Genomic DNA, 21,702 nt, shown 5'->3' with positions numbered 1-21,702 from the left:
AACAAACAAAAATTAATACGATTAATTTATAGCAGTAGTTCTAGTTATATCGTAGAAGAACATTTTGTCTATTTACATCTTAGTTTCCCCTTATTTAAAAAAACACATTAATGCATTTAAAATATTTCTCCATTAAATCATAATCTTATTTATATTTTAAAAGCAAATCTTTTGTCAGCAACAATATAAAACTACATGCTAATAAGTGGCAACCACGAGGAAATCTGCAAATACTGGAAATTCAAGCAATGCACACAAAATGCTGGTGGAACGTAGCAGGCCAGGCAGCATCTATAGGAAACACAAAGTATAGAAATGAGCAATCAACTTTTCGGGCCGAGACCCTTCGTCAGGACTAACGGAAAAAAGAGATAGTAAGAGATTTGAAAGGGGGAGGGGGAGACCCGAAATGATAGAAGACAGGAGGGGGAGGGATGAAGCTAAGAGCTAGGAAGTTTATTGGCAAAAGGCTTACAAGGCTGGAGGGGGGGGGGGGGGCGGTATCATAGGACGGAAGGCCTTGGAAGAAAGAAAGGGGGAAGGAAGCACCAGGGGAAGATGGAGAACAGGCAAGGAGTTATTGTGAGAGGGAATGAGAGAGAAAAAAAAGAAAAAAATGTATATATAGCCAAGAATATAAAGGAGGAGAGTAAAAGCTTCTTTAGGTATGTGAATAGCAAAAAAATAGTTAAGAACAAAATTGGGCCATTGAAGACAATTTATTATGGGGAACAAGGAAATGGCAGATGAATTGAACAGGTACTTTGGATCTGTCTTCACTAGGGAAGACACAAACAATCTCCCAGCTGTAATAGTGGCCAAATGAACTAGGGTAAAGGATGAACTGAAGGAAATTTATATTAGGCAAGAAAAGGTGTTGGATAGACTGTTGAGTCTGAAGGCTGATAAGTCCCCGGGACCTGATGGTCTGCATCCCAGGGTACTTAAAGAGGTGGGTCTAGAAATCGTGGACGCATTGGTAATCATTTTCCAATGTTCTATAGATTCAGGAACAGTTCCTGCTGATTGGAGGGTGGCTAATGTTGTCCCACTTTTCAAGAAAGGAGGGAGAGAGAAAACAGGGAATTATAGACCAGTTAGCCTGACGTCAGTGGTGGGAAAGATGCTGGAGTCAATTATAAAAGAGGAAATTACGACACATTTGGATAGCAGTAGAAGGATCAGTCCAAGTCAGCATGGATTTATGAAGGGAAAATCATGCTTGACTAATCTTCTGGAGTTTTTTGAGGATATAACTATGAAAATGGACAAGGGAAAACCAGTGGATGTAGTGTACCTGGACTTCCAGAAAGCTTTTGATAAAGTCCCACATAGGAGATTAGTGGGCAAAATTAGCGCACATGGTATTGGGGGAAGAGTACTGACATGGATTGAAAATTGGCTGGCTGACAGGAAACAAAGAGTAGTGATTAACGGGTCCCTTTCGGAATGGCAGGCTGTGACCAGTGGGGTACCGTAAGGTTCGGTGCTGGGACCGCAGCTGTTTACAATATACATTAATGATTTAGATGAAGGGATTAAAAGTAACATTAGCAAATTTGCCAATGACACAATGCTGGGTGGCAGTGTGAAATGTCAGGATGATGTTATGAGAATGCAGGGTGACTTGGACAGGTTGGGTGAGTGGGCAAATGTATGGCAGATGCAGTTTAATGTGGATAAATGTGAGGTTATCCACTTTGGTGGCAAGAACAGGAAGGCAGATTACTATCTAAATGGAGTCAAGTTAGGAAAAGGGGAAGTACAACGAGATCTAGGTGTTCTTGTACATCAGTCAATGAAAGCAAGCATGCAGGTACAGCAGGCAGTGAAGAAAGCTAATGCCATGCTGGCCTTTATAACAAGAGGAATTGAGTATAGGAGTAAAGGGGTCCTTCTGCAGCTGTCTAGGGCCCTGGTGAGACCACACCTGGAGTATTGTGTGCAGTTTTGGTCTCCAAATTTGAGGAAGGACATTCTTGCTATTGAGAGAGTGCAGCGTAGGTTCACAAGGTTAATTCCCGGAATGGCGGGACTGTCATATGTTGAAAGATTGGAGCGACTGGGCTTGTATACACTTGAATTTAGAAGGATGAGAGGGGATCTGATTGAGACATATAAGATTATTAAGGGATTGGACACGCTGGAGGCAGGAAGCATGTTTCCGCTGATGGATGAGTCCAGAACTGGAGGCCACAGTTTAAGAATAAGGGGTAAGCCATTTAGAACAGAGATGCGGAAAAACTTTTTCACCCAGAGAGTGGTGGATATGTGGAATGCTCTGCCCCAGAAGGCAGTGGAGGCCAAGTCTCTGGATGCATTCAAGAGAGAGTTAGATAGAGCTCTTATAGATAGCGGGGTCAAGGGATATGGAGAGAGGGCAGGGACGGGGTACTGATTGTGTATGATCAGCCATGATCACAGTGAATGGCAGCACTGGCTAGAAGGGCCGAATGGCCTATTCCTGCATCTACTCTCTATTGTCTCTCTCTCTCTCTCTCTCTCTCTATATATATATATATATATATATATATATATATATATATATAAATCAATGTTCATGCCATCAGGTTGGAGGCTACCCAGACAGAAAATAAGGTGTTGTTCCTCCAACCTGAGTGTGGCTTTATCTCGGCAGTAGAGGAGGGCATGGATTGATATATCGGATTGGAAATGGGATGTGGAATTAAAATGTGTGGCCACTGGGAGAACCTGCTTCCTCTGTAGGACAGAGCATAGGTGTTTAGTGAAGTGGTCTCCCAGTCTGCGTCGGGTCTCACCAATCTATAGAAGGTCACACCGGGAGCACTGGACACAGTATACCACACCAGCCGACTCACAGGTGAAGTGTCGCCTCACCTGGAAGGACTGTCTGGGGCCCTGAATGGTGGTGAGGAAGGAAGTGTAAGGGCAAGTGTAGCACTTGTTCTGCTTACAAGGATAAGTGCCAGGAGGGAGGTCGATGGGAAGAGATGAGGGGGGGAACAAATGGACAAGGGAGTTGCGTAGGGAGCGATCCCTGCGGAAAGCAGAAAGTCGGAGAGAGGGAAAGATGTACTTGGTGGTGGGATCTCATTGGAGATGGCTAATAAGTGGTCTTTAGACAATGGAGTGGGCACGTGATGAACAATTAAGTACTGATCATTAGGTTTCTGTTAAGAAAAGCTAGAATTTGATTAGAGTCTTGACAGTACTACCTGAAAATACAAGCTGTATGCATAAAGACAGTGTCCACCTCAGCAGACTTTCAAGGCAACTTTCAACTGTAAAGCATGCACACTATGCACACATATATCCACAATTCTTTTTAAATGTAAAACAGTCCTCAAAATGAAACTTATAAAAGTACAATATACATAATGTAAGACACTAAAACTTTACAGCTACACAGCCTAAGTTTCTATATTACAAAAAAAACTTGTCTTTTGCCTTATAATTTCTTCTTTTCTATTAGTGTTTCCCAAAGGCTAACACACTCGAACCACAGTGACACATGATAATTACAATAATTATTAACAATCTACACCACCAATATTATCAGGAGCCCAGCAAGGCAAAAGGAAGAACACACACAAACCTATTCTTATGTCACCCTACGTCCTCATGCTAATTTTGCCAAATGAAATCATTGAACAACTAGTAGAGTAAACATCTATACAAGGGAAAGTGGATGATGAGCTCACTGTCAGTGATAAATGTAAAATTCTCCATGACAGCTCTTAACTTTAATGATGCGACGAAACATTAGTTCTGTCTCTATAAGCTTAGTTGCATTGCATGGGGAGTTGATGGGCAGCTAAAGTTTTGTCCTCATGTTTATCCTGAAACAATTGCCAGAATGTGTTTTGAAGCAGATTCTGCTCAGCCAGTTATTTTGTTGTGATTGCTCTAGGATGATGAATGAGCAGTGACCAATTGTCCTTTCTAGCCTCATAAAAGCCAAGCATAACATTCTTAAAGTCAACTTGCCTGAGATAGATAAAACAAAATACAGATTTAAACCCTGGAGATTGCAGCATCTGGAAGTATAAATACACTGTCAAATAATTCATGCATTTATTAAGGTCTATGGTCTATACAGAAATGAGAAATAAAAATGGCAAGACAAAACAGCTTTGAAGCTTTAGTCAAAGTTCAACATCAAGACTTAAACTGTTAATGCTATAATCCAAGCTATAATTAATGTTAAATGGCTATAAATGAGTCCTGAGGAAGGGTCCAAGCCCAAAACGTCGACTGTTTATTCATTTCCATTGATGCTGCCTGACCTGCAGAGTTCCTCCAGCATTTTGTGTGTGTTACTCTAAATGGTGTGTTTTCCCAGAGTTTAGCATTATTTTACTTTCCACACAGAAAGCCTGTAACATAATCTGATACGGAAGAATCCCAGCACCTATTCTGAAGGTCTTCATTAAGTGCATATTGTGGCATTCTGACAGACAAGTTATAGGAGTCTAGCTACTAAGATTTAGTCTACCTCAGCTAACCATTAGGCATTAAACTGGAAAATATCAGCACAAGATACACTACAGATGTTAGATAGATTATTACGCAGAGACTGAGTAACACCCATTAAATAACTCTGGATTATTGCAGCTTATGGAGTTGTTGATAATGTTAATTTCTCCAGTGAACAGTCCTTCACTTTTAATGAAATAAAGGCCGGATTTGTGCTCCAATGTATTGCTATATTATCACCACTATTAGCTGACAGGATATCACAAAGGATTCTCTCACCGTAATCTCCCATGTATTGGCCACAATGGGAAAAAAAGCCACAGGAGGTTCCAAACCTGGACCCCAAACACAGACATTTTCCCACAATGTCGAAAGAAAACACCAGATAACAAACTGACCACTTCCTTCACACACTTCCAAGGTTGATATTATAGATATACATTGGATCTGAAACACAGCAAGGAACTAATTTGGAAACTATTCTTGGGTCAGTGATTAATGTATTCCATATTTTAGAGACAAAGGTTGAAAAAACTGTTTTAACCATCAATTTGAAGAAAGCAGTCTTGTCACAATTACTTTTTAAATAAATTAAGATATTTTCTCATTAAGTATGGGCAAAATTTCAAAAGTATTGATGAAACTTAAGAAAATTTAAGGTTATTTCAGTATTTAACTATATATCTTTTTAGCAATTGCCTCAAGCAAAGCCTACTTAACAGCTCTATGAAGTCAAATTGGATTTAACCAAATTAAGTAATTATTTATGAAAAGCTGGGACAAATGTTTAATTTGGATTTTTTCTATAAAACAGTAATTGAGCAGAAAAAAAGCAATGAGTCATCCCATTGCCACTTTTAAAAGACTGGGACAGTCTGGCTCACTGCATATGTGTATCAAATAATGTATACACATACTTTTGATAACAAATGTACTTTGAACCATACACAAGATATGCATAACCAGATACATTATGATCGGGAACAACTTTGCACCACAGTGTAAAATAAAATTGAAAGAAACCTACATTGAGTAAACATGAAGGTCATAACTGGATAGCACAGATCTGAAGTTTAGAGAAAAAAAAACTGATGGGGTGGATGAAGGGTCTCGATCAGAGTACAGTTATTGTTTTAGACACATCTTCAGACCCACTGTCTAAGAAAGTTGTTAGTGACAGAAGCCCCTCCCCCCAACATGCTTAAGAACACCCGAATGAACATTTATTCTATAATCTACAAGGCTGTTGATTTAGAAAGATGGATTAATTCCCTCAAACTAACAGCCCCTCCCCCGTAAACATAACTAACCAACGCTAGGCCTCCTACTGTGCATAAAATTCCATCAATGATTGATCTCCCATATCAACAAACAAGGAAACAGAGTTTGACTTTTAAAGTGGAAATCGCTCAACGTTTTTGAATAGCAATCCTCTTTTTCTAATGTATCAAGGCATCAACAACTTTGAAGAAGGTGCTCAATCAGGACCTGATAGTTTTCCCATTTTAAAAGAAATAGAAATTTATTGAACTAACTGCTATGTTATAGACATTTTAAATCTTTCAGACCCACTCTATTCCTATTGAAAACGTCGGATGGAATCGGCAAGTCCCGTTAATCTACTGCCTCCACGATAAGGAGCTTTAAAACCGCGCAACGTCTCCTAAGGAGCTCTGACTCCGTCACTACACTCAGCGTACTGAGATTCACATGGGGGACTTGGCTCTAAATATTCACATTGGCGTTGGTGAGAATCATCGATAAGCCGGTTTTTATTTCAAAAATTTGACTCTCTGCCCTCGCGCCCCCCAGTTAAACTGACTGCATTAATATAACCGTAAAGTTGCCTAGTGGGGTTCACTGAAACACATTATTTCAACGCACGAGTTATAAAGCGGCTGTTACAGTATAATCAAGCACAATAAAACTGTCCATACCTGTCCAAACTCATTGTTTATTATGGGAGAGGAGTCAAAAAAGGCATCGGTACCGACAGGAAGCGTCTGGGGGGTGAAATGACCACTGACCAGCAACTCGTAGTACCTCATCCGATGTTCACCTGGAGGATATCAGAAGCGTGATCACTACGGAGCGTTCAGTCAGAAAACCGGGCTAAATCTATACACATCGGGAGCCAATCGCTGACAGAGAACAAACGGGCACCCCTCAAAACTGAAACAAACGACACCCTTCATTACCGGAATCAACATATTGATCCCAATTCCACGTGACTGATGTATTTATAAAAAACTGACTACTTGGTAAAAACTTGCCGCGAATGATATCAAATCAAAAGAGTGGGGCTGCATAGTCAGCGGTCATTCATTCATGTTTCAACAACTAACAAGTTTCTTGAAATGCACAGGATGGGAAGATTTTACAAATTGCAGCAGTCCCTGTTTCCTAGCAACATTAAACAACTTGCATTTGTATGTCCACGTGACTAGCAAACGCCGTGAAAATGAGTCAATATTAGATATTTAAATGACAACCCCGATAATAAAACGAACATGACCTTAGCGACAGCCAGTCCGGTAGAACGCACGTAAATAAAAGTAACTTCTTTCCACCTTTGGTGTCGAGTTCCACATGGATGATGTTTCCCATCACGGAAGTGCTGTGGAGGTGCTGGACTGTATCTTTCGCTCCCTTCACCGTCGCAAACACCACTTTAGCGATTCCCAAGTGCTTTTTATTCTTGGGATTGTAAAGTATCTCCACTTCTTCCACCTCGCCGTATTTCTTGCACATGTCCAGCAGAAACCCCTCTCGAATGTTGTCGTTCAGCTTTGCAAACGTAACCTGCTTAGGAGGTACGGGTCCCACGTAATGCTCGTCGATCTGTTGGCACCAGGAGTACATTCAATCAAATTTACCCTCTATCTCTAATCAAAAAGAGAAGTTTTATATTTGTTTATTCCCGTTCTGGAGTTGCAAAGTAAAAATGTTGGAGTGATATGCTACCGACAAAAATGAATATTCAAATAGTGGAAAAACCGTCCCGACTTCCTCAACTTACTTTAAATTTTGGAACAGGCAAAACCATCTCTTTGCTTTTGGTCCACATACGTCCAAGCCGAGGGTCTCTGACGGTATCAACCGGTGGAACACCAGGATTCTGTAACGACAATGTTTTAACACTGCTTTGGAGGGGGGAAGTTAAGAACGTGTAGTAAACAAAATATACAAGTTTAAGAGAACCTGACAGGACAAACCATAATGTAACTTTATTCGCTTCTAACATTGTAACAATGGCAGCATCCTCTGCAAAACACAGCAAACACCGAGGCAAACACTGCCACAGCAATACTCACGGGGAGACTGAAATTTTGACCATCATAGCGGTAGAGTTTGTGCTGTCCCTTCTTCAACGCTGGGTCAATAATCAACTTATAACTTCGCCAATGGTGACTTTTTCTCTCTGCTGAACTCCCTCCTGCGTGGCTGTGCTCCATCCCATTGATCAAACCTGCAAACGGCAAAACCACAAGAAGATTTCAAACAAAGCTAATCAGTGCCTCAGTTCTTCATATTTTCCTCTGCCTTCCACGAATGCGTTGCACATTAAATGGGGAATCTAAGCCCGTTGGACCATTAGAGAAAGAGAGACGAGAGAAAAACAATCTCACTTGAACTCTGTTTCTTGCCATGATCTTCGTGGTGCCTCGGTTTCTCGCCAGGTCTCAGCTCTTTGAAAGACATTGTCGTCGATTTCTAAGGTTTGGGACCGAACGGCGTGATCTGCAAAACAATTACATTTCGCTGATTAGATTACATTGTAGAACCCCTGCCTCCTTTTTGCGAGCCAACACATATTGTGTGCTTCTGCTCAGTCTACGTATCCCACAATCCACCCGCCTGCTCCGGGGAGATTAACTAGCCTTCCATTCCCTCCGCACATTCAACGCTTCAATCCGTTCCAAAAAAAATATTGACCCACTCGGCCGGTCGAAACGACAATTTAAACGTGTATTTTTTCAACGCAGTTGGACTTTGGGCGCCTCGGATTTCGCCACCTCCGTGATTTACCCGGCTTCAAACCCACTTACAGTAATTTTGAATCAGAAGTGGGAATCCGACCATATTTACGTAGCGTGAAATTGGGTCCCCAAACAAGATGGGTATAGGTGGTTCAAGTTTGAGCACTCCAATTGAGCATTAACTTCCATTTCGCCATTGCCCGTCCGCGCAGCCGAGCTGTCCCCGGTCGTTGCTTTGACGGCGACACCGTTGCAAGGGCCGGGGATACTCGGCCGCTCCGTCACACAATGGTTAACTTCCGAGTGGTTTGAATGGTTGGCCGATTTTGCTTGTTAAAAGGTGGTTGGCAAAGGCAGCCAATCAGAAGGGGGATTGCATGGGGCTTGTGCGGTTTTTCAAGCAGCTCCTGGAACAGAGAGGTTCACATTAGGCTTTGTGTGCGAATGGGAGCGCTAGAGGAGCCGTGGAACCTTGGAGTAGGGCTCTCCTTCCCACTCCCCAGCACAGTGGCTTCCTCCTTTTTTTTTCCAAATCAGGAATCTAGATTCTTCAATCTTCCGCCACATTTGAAGAGCTGGTGACGAATCGGATGCACTCTTTCGAAGTACTGAAGAATATTCTTATTTTTTTAAAAAAACCTTTCCTTTTTGGAATTCATCTTGGGGTCGAAACTAGGTCACGGCTTGCCCGTCTGCAGTTACATTGAAATGAAGCCTTTGTAAAGAAAAATGAAGCAAAATGTGTTTTTTTATATAATTATAAAAGGATGTTTTTTAAAGACAGGAATCGTTTAGCAGTACATTTGTATTTGTAAATGTAATGTAAGTCTTAAGGTTGGTTTTCTTTTTAAAAGATGTTCATATTTCTCAGGTTGTATTTTTCAATATAGACAACATTTATTTTCAACTTTACACAATGGATGGCTTGCTTTAATATTTTTTTTCTTGAGGCAGATTGGCGTTGTTCTTTATTTGACAACGCTAACACTGAACTACTCAATTTTATTTTTAATTGGTGTATTTGTGGCCTGTAACATGGTCGTTTCAATACACTATCCTAGAACACATATCAGATAACCTATTAAAAAGCAACATTTTTTTTTGTTTCGACTAAAACAAATATTTTCGAAATTGTATTTCTAACCCCTTACGTTTTACTCCAGATAAATATAGCTTTGAAAGTCGTGTGATTCTGAGACAGCATCTGAAAGGAAAACAAATATACAACGTTTGACTTCCGACGTCCTTTTTGTTCTTAAATTAAAGTGGGATCTTTACCCAGGACTGCCGTTGGCCTCTCCATGCTTTCTTATATGGCAAGCTATTTCTGTATGAAGATATTTTTAGCAAACATGATGTTTGTCTCAAAATATATTTATGGCAGGTGGCGTGTCCGTAAACTGCCGTGTGTGTGTGAGAGACATTATTTTAAACCTGGATTAAAACTAAGGTCTGTACCACTTTTGTTATATAATCTGAATTCAGGAAAGTACTGACTGTGCTTGGAACAATGCCATTAGTATGGATAGTACAGATTTTTAATGTGTGATTCAACTACTATTTTTTAATGTTTCTAATTGTCTATATCGCATACTAACAGCAATGTTTAAATTGCGCCTGCATTGGTTTGAGGCATTTCATTTTCACTCGAAGGCCTTTGCACAGCATTCCACTTGATCTTTACGCCTTACTGGAGCATTTCTAAAAATCTAGACTTAAAAGGGCGATTATCCAGTACTGCCAGCGTGGCCCTTTTCTTCAGCAAACTTGTAACTTTTCTTCAGCAAACTTCTTCAACAGCAAACTTCAGCAAAATCGACGCAACCGAAAAAAACTGATTTATGGGGAAATTATGGTTCTACATGCATTTAAAAGATTCCACCCATTCTGATGGAATGTAAGTTATTAGAGCCTAACGTCATCGCAGGCTGCTGATAGAGAGAAAAAGAAGACTTTTTAGCCTTTTCTAGGTTTCGTGCTTGTATTGTTTGAGGTGTGGGCGCCTGTGGTTTCCAGAAACGGTTTCGGATTACAGGCGGCCTTTAGGCGTTGTCTATTTTTGTCGTGTAGACAGGCTGTTGAGCAAAGAAATGGAGCTGCCGAAACAAAATGGAGCCGACGTCTGGTGCGGTTGGTCTGAGAAAGAGTATACAGATTTGCTGATTTATTTGGTGGCTACAGTTTTTTCAGATTAGTTGCGGGAAAGTGTAGGCCGCGGTCTCTCCGTGTGAGCTGCGAAATACGTTTGTTTCGATGAGGAAAACAAACCGTGGAAACAGTGAAAGTAAAAGCACGTTTTAGACTGGTCTCAGAATATTTCCCACCAGTAATTCTAAGCGCAGCACGGTTAAAAATGCCCTCTTTTTTTTCTCTTTTCACCTCCCCTCCCCACAAGCCTTTCTTAAATTATGCTGATGAGCTTCAACGGGTGAGGAGAAGAAAATGGAGGCCATTTGTTCTGGCGGCAGTGGCGCACATTTGAGAAAATCGTTAGAGCCGCTAAATCTTGCAGTCATTTCATTGCCTGCACTCAAGTAAATATCAGCCGGAGGTCATTACTGAATAGCGTTATGTGTCCCAGAAGCAAAAATGTAACACGGTGAGTATTGTGCAGTAGTCAAGTGGCTCTTCCTTGAGACAATTGCTGAGGAGATTTAGGATGGATATGGACCGAATCTGTGAACGAGGGATGAATTTGCTTTCGAAGGCTCTAGCACTCGCCCCTAGTTCTTCTTACCACTTGTTTGTATCTGTTGAAAGCGACGTTTATTTTGGGTAGGTGTGAGCGTTGCATGGCTCTCTCTTTCAACACTTCCCCCACCCCAAATTTCTACCACAATGCAATGATCCATCCGAGGAAGACGGTCCAGACCCTGCCGGCATTCTTTCAGTCAGTTCCTTCATGCGAGAGATCATGGAATGAATGTTGGTAGCATGATCACCCAGTTGTCCGCCAAAATATCTTTCCAACCCCCAACCCCATCATGGTTCGGATAAAAATATATTTAGCTGAAGCCAGATGGCCTCTATCTGTCATTGGTGTTTTCCGGAAATGGTTCAAGATCTTTCTTTACAAAGTGCTACTCTGGGTAAGTGATGAAGAAAGCGAAAAAAGGTGCGAAACTGGGAAAATGAAAAACAAACGCAGACGAGCATGAGAGAAATGAGGGACGTGCATATGTTTGAGAGATGCAGAAAATTATTGTCTGAAGAAATGTATTAAGAATGCAACTGAAAGCAGTGAGGGAGCATCTGTAAATATTAGCTATTCTCAGATAAAACGCTAATCTTTTAGTAAATTTCTGGTAGGGCTATGCCCCTGGAAAAAATGAGGGCCAGTATTTTTCATTCTCACATGTTCAGGCACGTGAAAAGTTAACTATTTATTAACTTTCATATGGCAGTCATAAAAGAAACCTTGCAAGTGGTATTTCTATTGTAAATCTATATAGATGCCATTCACTGTTTCCATTTGCAGTATGTGGGTAATAAATACAATAACAAATGTACAGTATAACTAAATGATGGAGGAGTTTGACTCCAGTTAATAATCTGTAACATCCTGTCAAAAGATAGTCCTGAAGATTGGATAAAATATCTCTGAGTTTCTGGTAATTCCTGTAATAAGCTACATGTTCAAGAGTAAGCTATAATAACCATCCGACTAAACAACGATTGCTGAAATGTGAGTCTTGTGCTCCTTTTATTCAATAGGCAGCTTGGCTTTGTTCCAACTGAATAGTTGATATGGAAGACTATCGCTGGATTTCTGAGGATGACTAGTATCCCTAATACCATCCCAGTGAAAGTCAGCGTCAAGCTGGTGATTTACCATGAGAATATGCTGGCCTCAGTAGCTCAGCCATTCATTGAGTAATCAGAGCTGGCTGTTTGGAACCCCATATTACAGTGAAAAGGTAAATATTTGCATTTGAATTAGTCATGCACCAAGCCTCTGCATTCCTTTCCCAGGAAGTGCTCCATATTTGCTTTAAAGGTGGCAATACCATAGACAAAAGTGAAAATAAGCCATAAAGTACAGCATTTGCAACAGTTCACATATTAAGAGTTTTTAAAACTTCCAGTGAAATATTAAGCAACACACACAAGATGCTGGAGGAACTCAGCAGATCTATAGATGCTGCCTGACCTGCTGAGTTCCTCCAGCATCTTTTGTGTGTTGCTTTGGAATTCCAGCATCTGCATTTTCTTGTGTCAATTAAATATTGTTTTGTGTAATTGAAATATACAGTAATAACTTCCTTTACATATTTCTTAAGAATTCCAGCAACTTTTTCATTTATATTGTGACTGCTTTATTGACTTTAATGTGCAGAAAACAATGAAATTAATGTATTTCAGAAAATGTTATTTCTGTGTAACAATGTATACATGTGATACCCTTAAATTCTGTAAAATTTAGAAGCATTTCATTGGAGTATTGTTTGACAGAATTTTTAAAAAGGTATTTAAAGAAATAATGGATCAGAGGATTAAATGCTCTCAAATAAAGAAGACTGAAGTGTAGATTTTAGAGAAGGAATTCCAGTATACAAGGCCTTGGTAGCTGAAGGCACTCAGTCAGTGATAGGACAACTAAAATTATGAATGGTCTTGCAGAATGGTTTGTAGTAAAGTTACCATATTGATCCAAAGATGCAATTTCAAGATCCACTGTTGAGAATTTAAACTCTTAATTAAATTCTTGCAGGGAGGTTTGCTTGTGCTGATAGAGAGAGTTTCAACTAATTTGGGAGGGGAATCTGATACAGTAGATAGATTGATGGAGGAGATGTACAGTTCAGAATGAGATTTATTGTCACCAACTAATGACATGAAATTTATTTTATGGCAGTACAGTGCAAAGACAAAATTACTATATAAAATACCGATCAGAAATCTGATGGCAGAGAGGAAGAAGCTGTTTCTGAATCATTGAGGGTGGGTCTTCAGGCTCCTGTGCCTTCTCCAATGGTAGTAATAAGAAGAGGGCATATTCCAGATAATATAGGAGCAGAATTAGACCATTCAGCCCATCAAGTCTGCTTCATTATTTGTTCATGGCTGATTTATTTTTTCTTTTTCAATACCATCCATCTGTCTTCTCCCCACGTCCACCCTATCCAAGCCTTTCAATAGTCAATAGGTTTCAATAAGATCCTCCCACTCATTCTAAACTCCTATGAGTACAGGTCAAGAGCCATCAAACACCGATGAAGGCCTTGCATGATAGTTAAATCCGGAAGTTAGATCAGTCCAGGAGTTGGAGCAGATGCAAGGCATACAGGAAGAATAGAGGGCTAAATTGCATCTATTTTAATGCATAGAATCTTGGCTAGTAAGACAGAGAACGTCTATCTTTGAGCAACAGATAATGTTGCTATCATGGGCAGGGTTGAAAGAAGGTAGGGCTGGCAACTCGACATAGCAGGATAAAGAATATTCGGGTATGACAGCAGGGTATAAGCAGTGGTGTTGCAGTCTGGATTGTTTAGAAGTCTTCATAAGAGAGGGTAGATGGGTAGAACACAAGAATGAAAAGGGGCACTCATGTTGCTGAGAGTACAGGCCATCTAACAGTTAATAAGGGATAAAGAGGCAGATATGCAGACAAATCAAAGATGTAAGTGTGATAGCATTATAGTTGGGGCATTTCAAGTTCCTGGGTGTCAAGATCTCTGAGGATCCAACCTAGTTCCAACATTATTGATGTAGTTATAAAGAAGGCAAGACCGCGGCTATACTTCATTAGGAGATTGAAGAGATTTGGCACATCAACAAATACTCAAAACTTCTATAAATATACCATGGAGAGCATTCTGACAGGCTGCAGCACTGTCTGGTATGGAGGGGCAACTGCACAGGACCGAAAGAAGTTGCAGAAGGTTGTAAATCTAGTCAGGTCCATCTTGGCTACTAGCCTACAAAGCACCCAGGACATCTTTAGGGAGTGGAGTCTCAGAAAGGCAGTGTCCATTATTAAGGACCTCCAGCACCCAGGGCACGCCCTTTTCTCACTGTTAACATCAGGTAGGAGGTACAGAAGCCTGAAGGCACACACTGTGATTCAGGAATAGCTTCCCTGCCCTCCCCCCCCCCCCCCCCCCCCACCACCATCCGATTCCTAAATAGACATTGAATCTTTAGACACTACCTCACTTTTTTTTAATATAGTATTTCTGTTATTTGCACTTTTTAATCTATTTAATATATGTAATTGTTCATTATTTTTTTCTGTCTGCTAGATTATGTATTGCATTGAACTGCTACTGCTAAGTTAACGAATTTCATGTCACATGCTGGTGATAATAAACCTGATTCTGATTCAATTTACCCCTGATATTAACTGGGATTATTTTACTGTGAAAATCTTAAAGGGGCTTGAATTTTTTAAATTCATTCAGGAGAGCTCATTGAGCTCGTCCTACAAGAGAAAGGGTAACACTGGACGTAATCTCAAAGTGGGCAAGTGAATGAAGTTTCAGTGGGAGGGATTTTGGAGACAGACTATAACTCTGTAGGTTTTAAGGTAGCATGGGATGAGGAAAGTGTGGAAATTAAGGTCCTGAACTGAAGGAAGGCTAATTTCAATGTCACAGGACGGGAGCTGACAGAAGTAGACTGGAAGCAATTACATATATACCCAACAAGTGGGAGCACTCTGACAAAGGTGAAAATGAGAATAGTAAGTCTGGATGTCAGGAGATATAGATGAGGATCACCAGAATTCAAAGTAAATTTAGTGTGTGTGTGTGTGTATATGTGTATATATATATATATATATATATATATATACACACACACACCATATACTACTTAGACATTTTTCTCCAGGCATTCACAAGAATAAAATACAATTGAACTTTGCAAAAATCTGTACATAAAAAAAGACTGACAAAATAACTGATCTGCAAGAGAAAACAAACTGCTCATAAAAGTTGTAACAAGTCCTTAAAAGAGAGTCTGTAGGCCATAGGGTCAGATCAGAGTAATGATAACTGAAGTTATCAATGTCATTTTGGGAGGCTGCTGGTTGTAGGTTAATATGTTCCTGACTCTAGTGGTGAGGGACCTAAAGCTTCTATAACTCTGATGGCCTGGATGGTGGGGGGGGGGGGGGGGGGGTACCAGTGAGAGTATGGGTATTAGAGACCAAGGAGCCAATGTGAGTATGGGGGCCAGAGGATGTAGATGAGGTGTGAAATTAAAACTCCTCATTTGCATTCATTAAAGAAAGGACACTGCAGTTAGAGAATTCAGCAAGGAGTCAGTGAAATTGTAGATGTCGTTAAAAAAGAATTATTACAATCCCGAAAGAGGCATTTTTTTAAAAAAACAGAACCAGATGGCATATGTCCCAGAATGCTTTGGGAGGCAAGGAGATTGTTGGGGCTCTGACTTTTTTTTCCACTCTTTGCTGACCAGCTGATTCAAGAAGCGCAGCAGTTTTAAAAATGTGCCTGTTCAAGAAAGGCAGCAGGGATAATTCATATAATTCCAGATCTGTGATCTAACATCAATGGTATGGAAGGTTCATTGAGAAAATTTCTGAGGGACAGGGCTGACCTACCCGAGTGGAGCTATATTAATTGAAAGATATTCAGCATGACTGTTGACAAATGTTATAGTGCTGAGAAACTCAAGGCAAAGGGGATAAGGGAGAGCTGCTTTTGTGATTGGAAGCCTCTGACCAATAGTGGACCACAGAGAAGAGTGTAGGGACCATTGTTGTTTGTAATGTAATTTAATTTTGGTTGCAAATGTAGGAGGTAAAATTAATAAGTTTACAGATGTCACAAAGTTGTTACTTCTGTTGATTGTGAGGTTGCTTGTCTTAATGTACAGGTTGTTCAGATGGAAAATGGCTGGTCAACAACAGGAATTCATCCTAATGTAAAGAAGGACTAACGATGGTAGGACTTAAGCAATGAATCTTAGGGTTTTGTGACATATTAAGGAACAGTGTGACTTTGGTGTATAAATCCAAAGATCTCTGAAGGTGGCAGCACAGATGGGTGAGCTGATGAAGAAGGCATCCGGGATTTTTGACTTCATTAGTCAGGCCTGGAGCAAGAAGGTGACACTGTGGTATTATAAAATATAAGTTTGACCACTGTTGGAGTGCTAGGTACAGTTCCAATCACCACAGTATGGGATTGCACAAGGCAGGGTGCAGAGGAGATTTATCAAGACTTTGCCTTGGTTGGAGTATTGTGGAAAGGTGAGACGTTTTCCTTGGTACCAAGATGTCTTAGGGGAACTTAATAGAGGTATTCATATTGTGATGGTACAGATCGGATTGATAGTGGGAAACTTCCTCACAGCAGAGAAGTATAAAATTACAGGGCATAGGTATGGATAAGGAGTAAAATAGTTTGAGGGAACCTGGGGTCTTCTGTCTCTCTCCCGCCCCCCCCCCCCCAACAGAGGGTGGTTGGAATATGCAGAGGATGTTGGAGGGAGATACTCCCAAAACATTTAGATTACTAGATGAGCACTTGAATTGCCACAGCATAGAATGCCATAGATCAAGTGTCCATAATTGAGATTAATATAGATGGATGTTTGATAATTAGCATGGATCTGATGGGCTGAAGGACCTGTTTCTGTGTTGTATCCCGCTGAGTCTCTATGACTGTAGGACTCAGACAAAAGGGAAAGTAATGAGGTGATAGAAGTGCAATAACAAGATAAACTGCCAAATTGGAGTGTAGAACAATGTGATTTAATATAGAGATTAAAACTGAGGGCATAGGGCAAATAGTTGTGATGAAATTAATGAAACATGGACATGGAGACACTGAGGAAAATCTGTCAAAAAAAAGTATGCTACGTATATTGGAATCGCCAGCCGGTGGTGTAGTGGCATCCGCACCAGAATGAGACAAGTGATCCCAAGTTCGAATCCAGCCGGCTCCTTGCACATTTTCCATCTGTGCTGGGTGAGCGTCAAGCTGGCAACTGCCTTGTAAAACAAACGCTAAAGAAACAGCAAGGCTGCTGCCCAATGTGCCTATAGGCATGGGGAGGAACATGTATTAGAAGAGTTTTCATAAAGAGGGGAGGCAGCGAGTCAATAAAGAACAAATAGCAATTGGCAGGGCTCATACCATTTTGACTGAATATAGGATCACTTAGTAATAGACTAAGACAACTGTGCTGCTCCAAAGAGTGTTATATGAGGCAATTCTTACCCTTGCCATTAGGCTCTATAATGAGTCAACCCATAGCCAGGGAAATGATGACCCCCCCCCCCACCTGTTACCTGAGGTAACTTATTTTTTATTCTACTTCTAATATTTATGTATCTGTGCATTTGTAATGCTACTATGACACTGTATTTTCCTTTGGGATTAATAAAGTATTATCTCTTACCTCAGACTATACTCCTTTGTTCTCTCAACTTGTGCAAATGTCATTATTTTAGATTTTTTGGCATGCAAGTTATGTACAATTAATGTTAAGCTTATGTTAACTTACGTTTGTAATGTACTATTGCTGCAAAGAGCAAGCTTTCATTGCATTCGTACCCTGTGTACGTACACTCAGTGGTCAGCTTATTAGGTACAGGAGTGGAACCCAGGGTGGTGTTCTGCTGCTGTAACCCAGCCAGTTGATGTGTGCTCAGAAATGCACATCACTGTTGTAACACGTGGTCACTTTCCTGTCGGCTTGAAACAGTCTGGCCATTCTCCTCTGACCTCTCTCATTAACAAGGTGTTTTCACCCACAGAACAGCCACTTGCTGGATTTTTTTTACCCATCTGGCACCAACAATCATTCCATGGTCAACGCCACTTAGATCACATTTCTTCCCCATTCTGAGCCACATGATTAGCTGATTAGATAGTTAACAAGCAGGTGTACCAAATAAAGTGGCCATTGAGTGTTTATGCCTATGGTTATAAATAAACATGAAATTTGCATACGTGGGTTAACTGGAAGGATGTTAGAGAGGCTATAAACATTTAATTGGTCAGTAGTCCAATGAGTGATAATAAATAAAAAAATTTCCTTATACAAATGAACCAAATATTGGAACTGTAAAAGGGATATAGCCAAGGATTGTGAGGGAATAAGATAAGCACTTTAAAGTACTATTTTGGACTCTTAAGAGATCAAACAGTGAAACATCCATCATGGATTATTTTGTAACTTTAATTAAGAATAAGTAGAAAGTTACTGAAAACAGCCAAAGTGCATTGCAGAAAGGAGGATCTTGAGTGGTGCATTCTTCACTTCAAGCAAGTCTGGGAAGCTGGAGTTACTCCGAGCAGTTGGAATTGGGTAAGTGTCCTTCACAGTTCTGTTTTTAGTGAACATCAATCGTTTGATAAGGCATTCGGGGGAGAACAGGGTTAGTTCAAGTTTATTGTTACGGGCATGCATACACAGGATATAAATGGTGTGAAAATTAGCCTTTTGCTGCAGCAGCATGGTACATGATGAGAGCAAACAAGTTAATGTAAATGTAAACTAATATCAATTATACAAAACATACAACATGTGCAAGCATAAGCAACAATACTAACACTAGTGCAAGGTTAAGACAGATGAAAAAAATATATATATACAGTAGCCCAAGGAAGTATTAAGGTTTTTCAGGTCAGTTCAAGAACCTGATGGTACTGGGGAAGAAGCTGGTTTTGAACCTTTAGATGAGTCTTCATATTCCTGTAACTCGAGCATCATTGTGAAAATGGCATGGTCCAGTTGTTGGGGGTCCCTGATGATGGCTGCTTCCTTCCTTAGATATCACTCTTGTAAATGCCCTCAATGGTGGGGAAAGCTGTACCCATGATGTCCACTGGAAGCTTGGAGATGGCCTGGGATTGGAGGACTCGGCATATGGGTGGGAGTGAGGGAGGTAAGGGGCTTGTTTTGCTGTTATTGCTGGTGTGTTTTGTGGACATGGTGGGCATGTTATGTTGGTGGCAGAATGAATGGTGGTACTTGCAGGCTAACCCCAGCACATCCTTATGTTGTGTTAGCTATTAATGCAAATACGTGAGTTCTGATGAAGGATCTCAGCCCAACACATAGACAATACTCTTTTCCATAGAAGCTGCCTGGCTTGCTGAGTTCCTCTAGCATTTGTGTGTGTTGCTCGGATTTCCAGCATCTGCAGGTTTTCTCCTGTAGAGTATTGCACTGTATGTTTTGATGTACATGAGATAAATAAATGAAACTGAATCTGAGTCCACCATTCTCTGTAGCCCCTTGTGTTCCTTTCCATTGGAGCTTTCAAAGGGTAAGAGAAAGATAAGTGAGATGAATCCAGAAGACAGAGTTGAAATATTTACTGCAGATAATGCAAGACACACATCATTGGTTCACAAGAATTTTGTTCTCTCCTTCAATCTCACACATCTCTTCAAAAGAATTAAATTGAAATGACTATTACTTACATCCTTCATATACATGAGTAAAAATCTTTACTCCTATCTAAAAGTACAATTTGGAGTAATTTATAATAAATAATATGTACAACAATATAACAGAGATACAGCTGTCTCAGCATCAATTAATCAGTCTGATGGCCTGGTGGACAAAGTTGTTCTGGAGCCTGCTGGTCCTGGCCTTTATGCTGCATTACTGCTTTCCAGATGGTAGCAGCTGGAACAGTTTGTGGTTGGGGTGACTTGGGGTCCCCAATGGTCCTTTGGGCTTTTTTTTTACTCACCTGTCTTTGTAAATGTCCCAAATAGTGGGAAGTTCACATCTACAGATGCGTTGGACTGTCAGCACCTGCAGGGTCCTGAGATTGAAGGAAGTACAGTGCCCATACCAGGCAGTGATGCAACCAGTCAAGATGTTCTCAGTGGTGACCCTGTAGAAAGTTCTTAGGATTTGGGGGCCCACACCAAACTAATTCAACTGTCTGAGATGAAAGAGGTACTGTTGTGCCTTTTTCACTACATAGCCAGTATGTGGGACCCTCAGTGATGTCTATGCCAAGGAACTTAAAGCTGTTTACCCTCTCAACCCCAGATCCATTGATGTCAATAGGGGTTAGCCTGTCTCCCTCCCTCATTGATCCATCTGGTCTTGCTACACACCACCTAAGCCCAAATTGAATTTCTTTCCCAAAGTCTTTGTATTTTTGTCTCCAAGTAAATCAATACCTTTCTCTGTATATTTTAATTTCCCACAAATAGGTTTCCATTCCCATTCAACCAGTGAAACTGCCCTTATGAAAACTACAAGTGGTGTCCTGTAGAATGACGGGCAAATCATTTTTCTCCTCTTGTGATTATCTGCAGCCTTTAACAGAATTGCAGCTCTTTCAACTATTTCCTTTCATCAATTAGCTGATTAAATCCAATTAGTTGAGTAGTTTGGTCCTCATCTGTATCCACTCCTACCCGGTCAATGTTTTGGATTGAGACCCTTCACCTGAACTTGTCCAAATGAAGGGGTCTTGACCCAAAACATTGACTCCCCAGTTCTCTGCATAGTTGCTGCTTAACCCACTCAGTTCCTCTGGCACTTTGTGTGTTGCAATCAGGTGCAACAGCTTTTCATTTGTACTTTAGTACTGCTACTTTTGCTTATCCTTCTGTTACTCATTTTCATGCTGACCCCATTTCATATTTTAAAGCTCTTCAGGTTTCACAATCCTGGTGACAGTAGTCTCATTTGCCTACTTTTGGTCCATATCCCTCTAAATCTTTCTTATCCATGCAGTACCTGTCCAAATACTATTGGTGTATCTGTCTCAAGCACTTATTTTGGCAACTCATTCCACCTACATTCTGTATGATGTAGTTGTTCCTCAAAAACTTATTAAATCTTTCTCCACTGAACTATAACCTTTTTTATTTATTTTCCTTAGCACCCTTTCTCTGCTCCTTTTGTGATTTAATAACCTCTATAAGTTCACTCCTCTGCCCCAAGTCCTAGCCTGTCCAACCTCTCCCTACAGCTCAAGTCATAGAGTCCTGGCAACATTCGTGTAAATCTTTGCACTCTTTCCAGTGTAATAACATCCATCCTATCCTAGGTTAACCAGATTTCTCCCATTAATGCAATAATCTAGATGTGTATTGCCTCACCAATTTGATGTACAACTGCGACATAACGCCCCAGCTCCTAAACTCAAAGCCTTGACTGATGGAGGGCAGCATACCAAAAGCCTTCTTTACCTTGTATAACTCTGATGCCACTTTCAGAGAACTGTGTACTTGTTTGTACTCCTAGTTTTCAGAATTCTCAGGGCCCTACCATTTTAGCAAAGCCTTTGACGAAGTGCCGCAAGGGAAGT

General features: G+C 40.6%; 1 protein-coding gene and 1 long non-coding RNA gene across 3 annotated transcripts in view; one reads left to right on the top strand and one right to left on the bottom strand.

The window, feature by feature from the left end:
* The window catches only part of setd1ba (SET domain containing 1B, histone lysine methyltransferase a), a 153,908-nt gene extending 144,117 nt beyond the window's left edge, over window positions 1–9,791 (bottom strand). The window contains exons 1-6 of the mRNA XM_059988198.1: window positions 8,508–9,791; window positions 8,088–8,199; window positions 7,773–7,927; window positions 7,478–7,576; window positions 7,029–7,299; window positions 6,396–6,517 (exon numbers count right to left, since the gene is read on the bottom strand). Of these exons, the coding sequence (XP_059844181.1) occupies window positions 6,396–6,517; window positions 7,029–7,299; window positions 7,478–7,576; window positions 7,773–7,927; window positions 8,088–8,160 (720 nt within the window). The 5' untranslated portion in view covers window positions 8,161–8,199; window positions 8,508–9,791. The remainder of the gene's footprint in view (window positions 1–6,395; window positions 6,518–7,028; window positions 7,300–7,477; window positions 7,577–7,772; window positions 7,928–8,087; window positions 8,200–8,507) is intronic.
* A 552-nt stretch (window positions 9,792–10,343) lies between these two features.
* On the top strand, window positions 10,344–17,812 carry LOC132404138 (uncharacterized). Of its 2 annotated transcripts, XR_009515430.1 has the most exons (3): window positions 10,367–10,722; window positions 10,834–11,037; window positions 12,153–17,812. It is a non-coding gene; the product is annotated as an uncharacterized LOC132404138 (long non-coding RNA). The 2 variants fall into 2 exon arrangements; XR_009515431.1 differs by having other exon boundaries at window positions 10,344–10,722; window positions 10,834–17,812.
* Window positions 17,813–21,702: the final 3,890 nt, after the last annotated feature.

Source organism: Hypanus sabinus, chromosome 13 (assembly GCF_030144855.1).
Source record: "Hypanus sabinus isolate sHypSab1 chromosome 13, sHypSab1.hap1, whole genome shotgun sequence".
Lineage (NCBI taxonomy): Eukaryota > Metazoa > Chordata > Chondrichthyes > Myliobatiformes > Dasyatidae > Hypanus > Hypanus sabinus.
The sequence above is the reverse complement of the archived record's forward strand: the minus strand, read 5'-3'. Positions and strand labels throughout refer to the sequence as shown.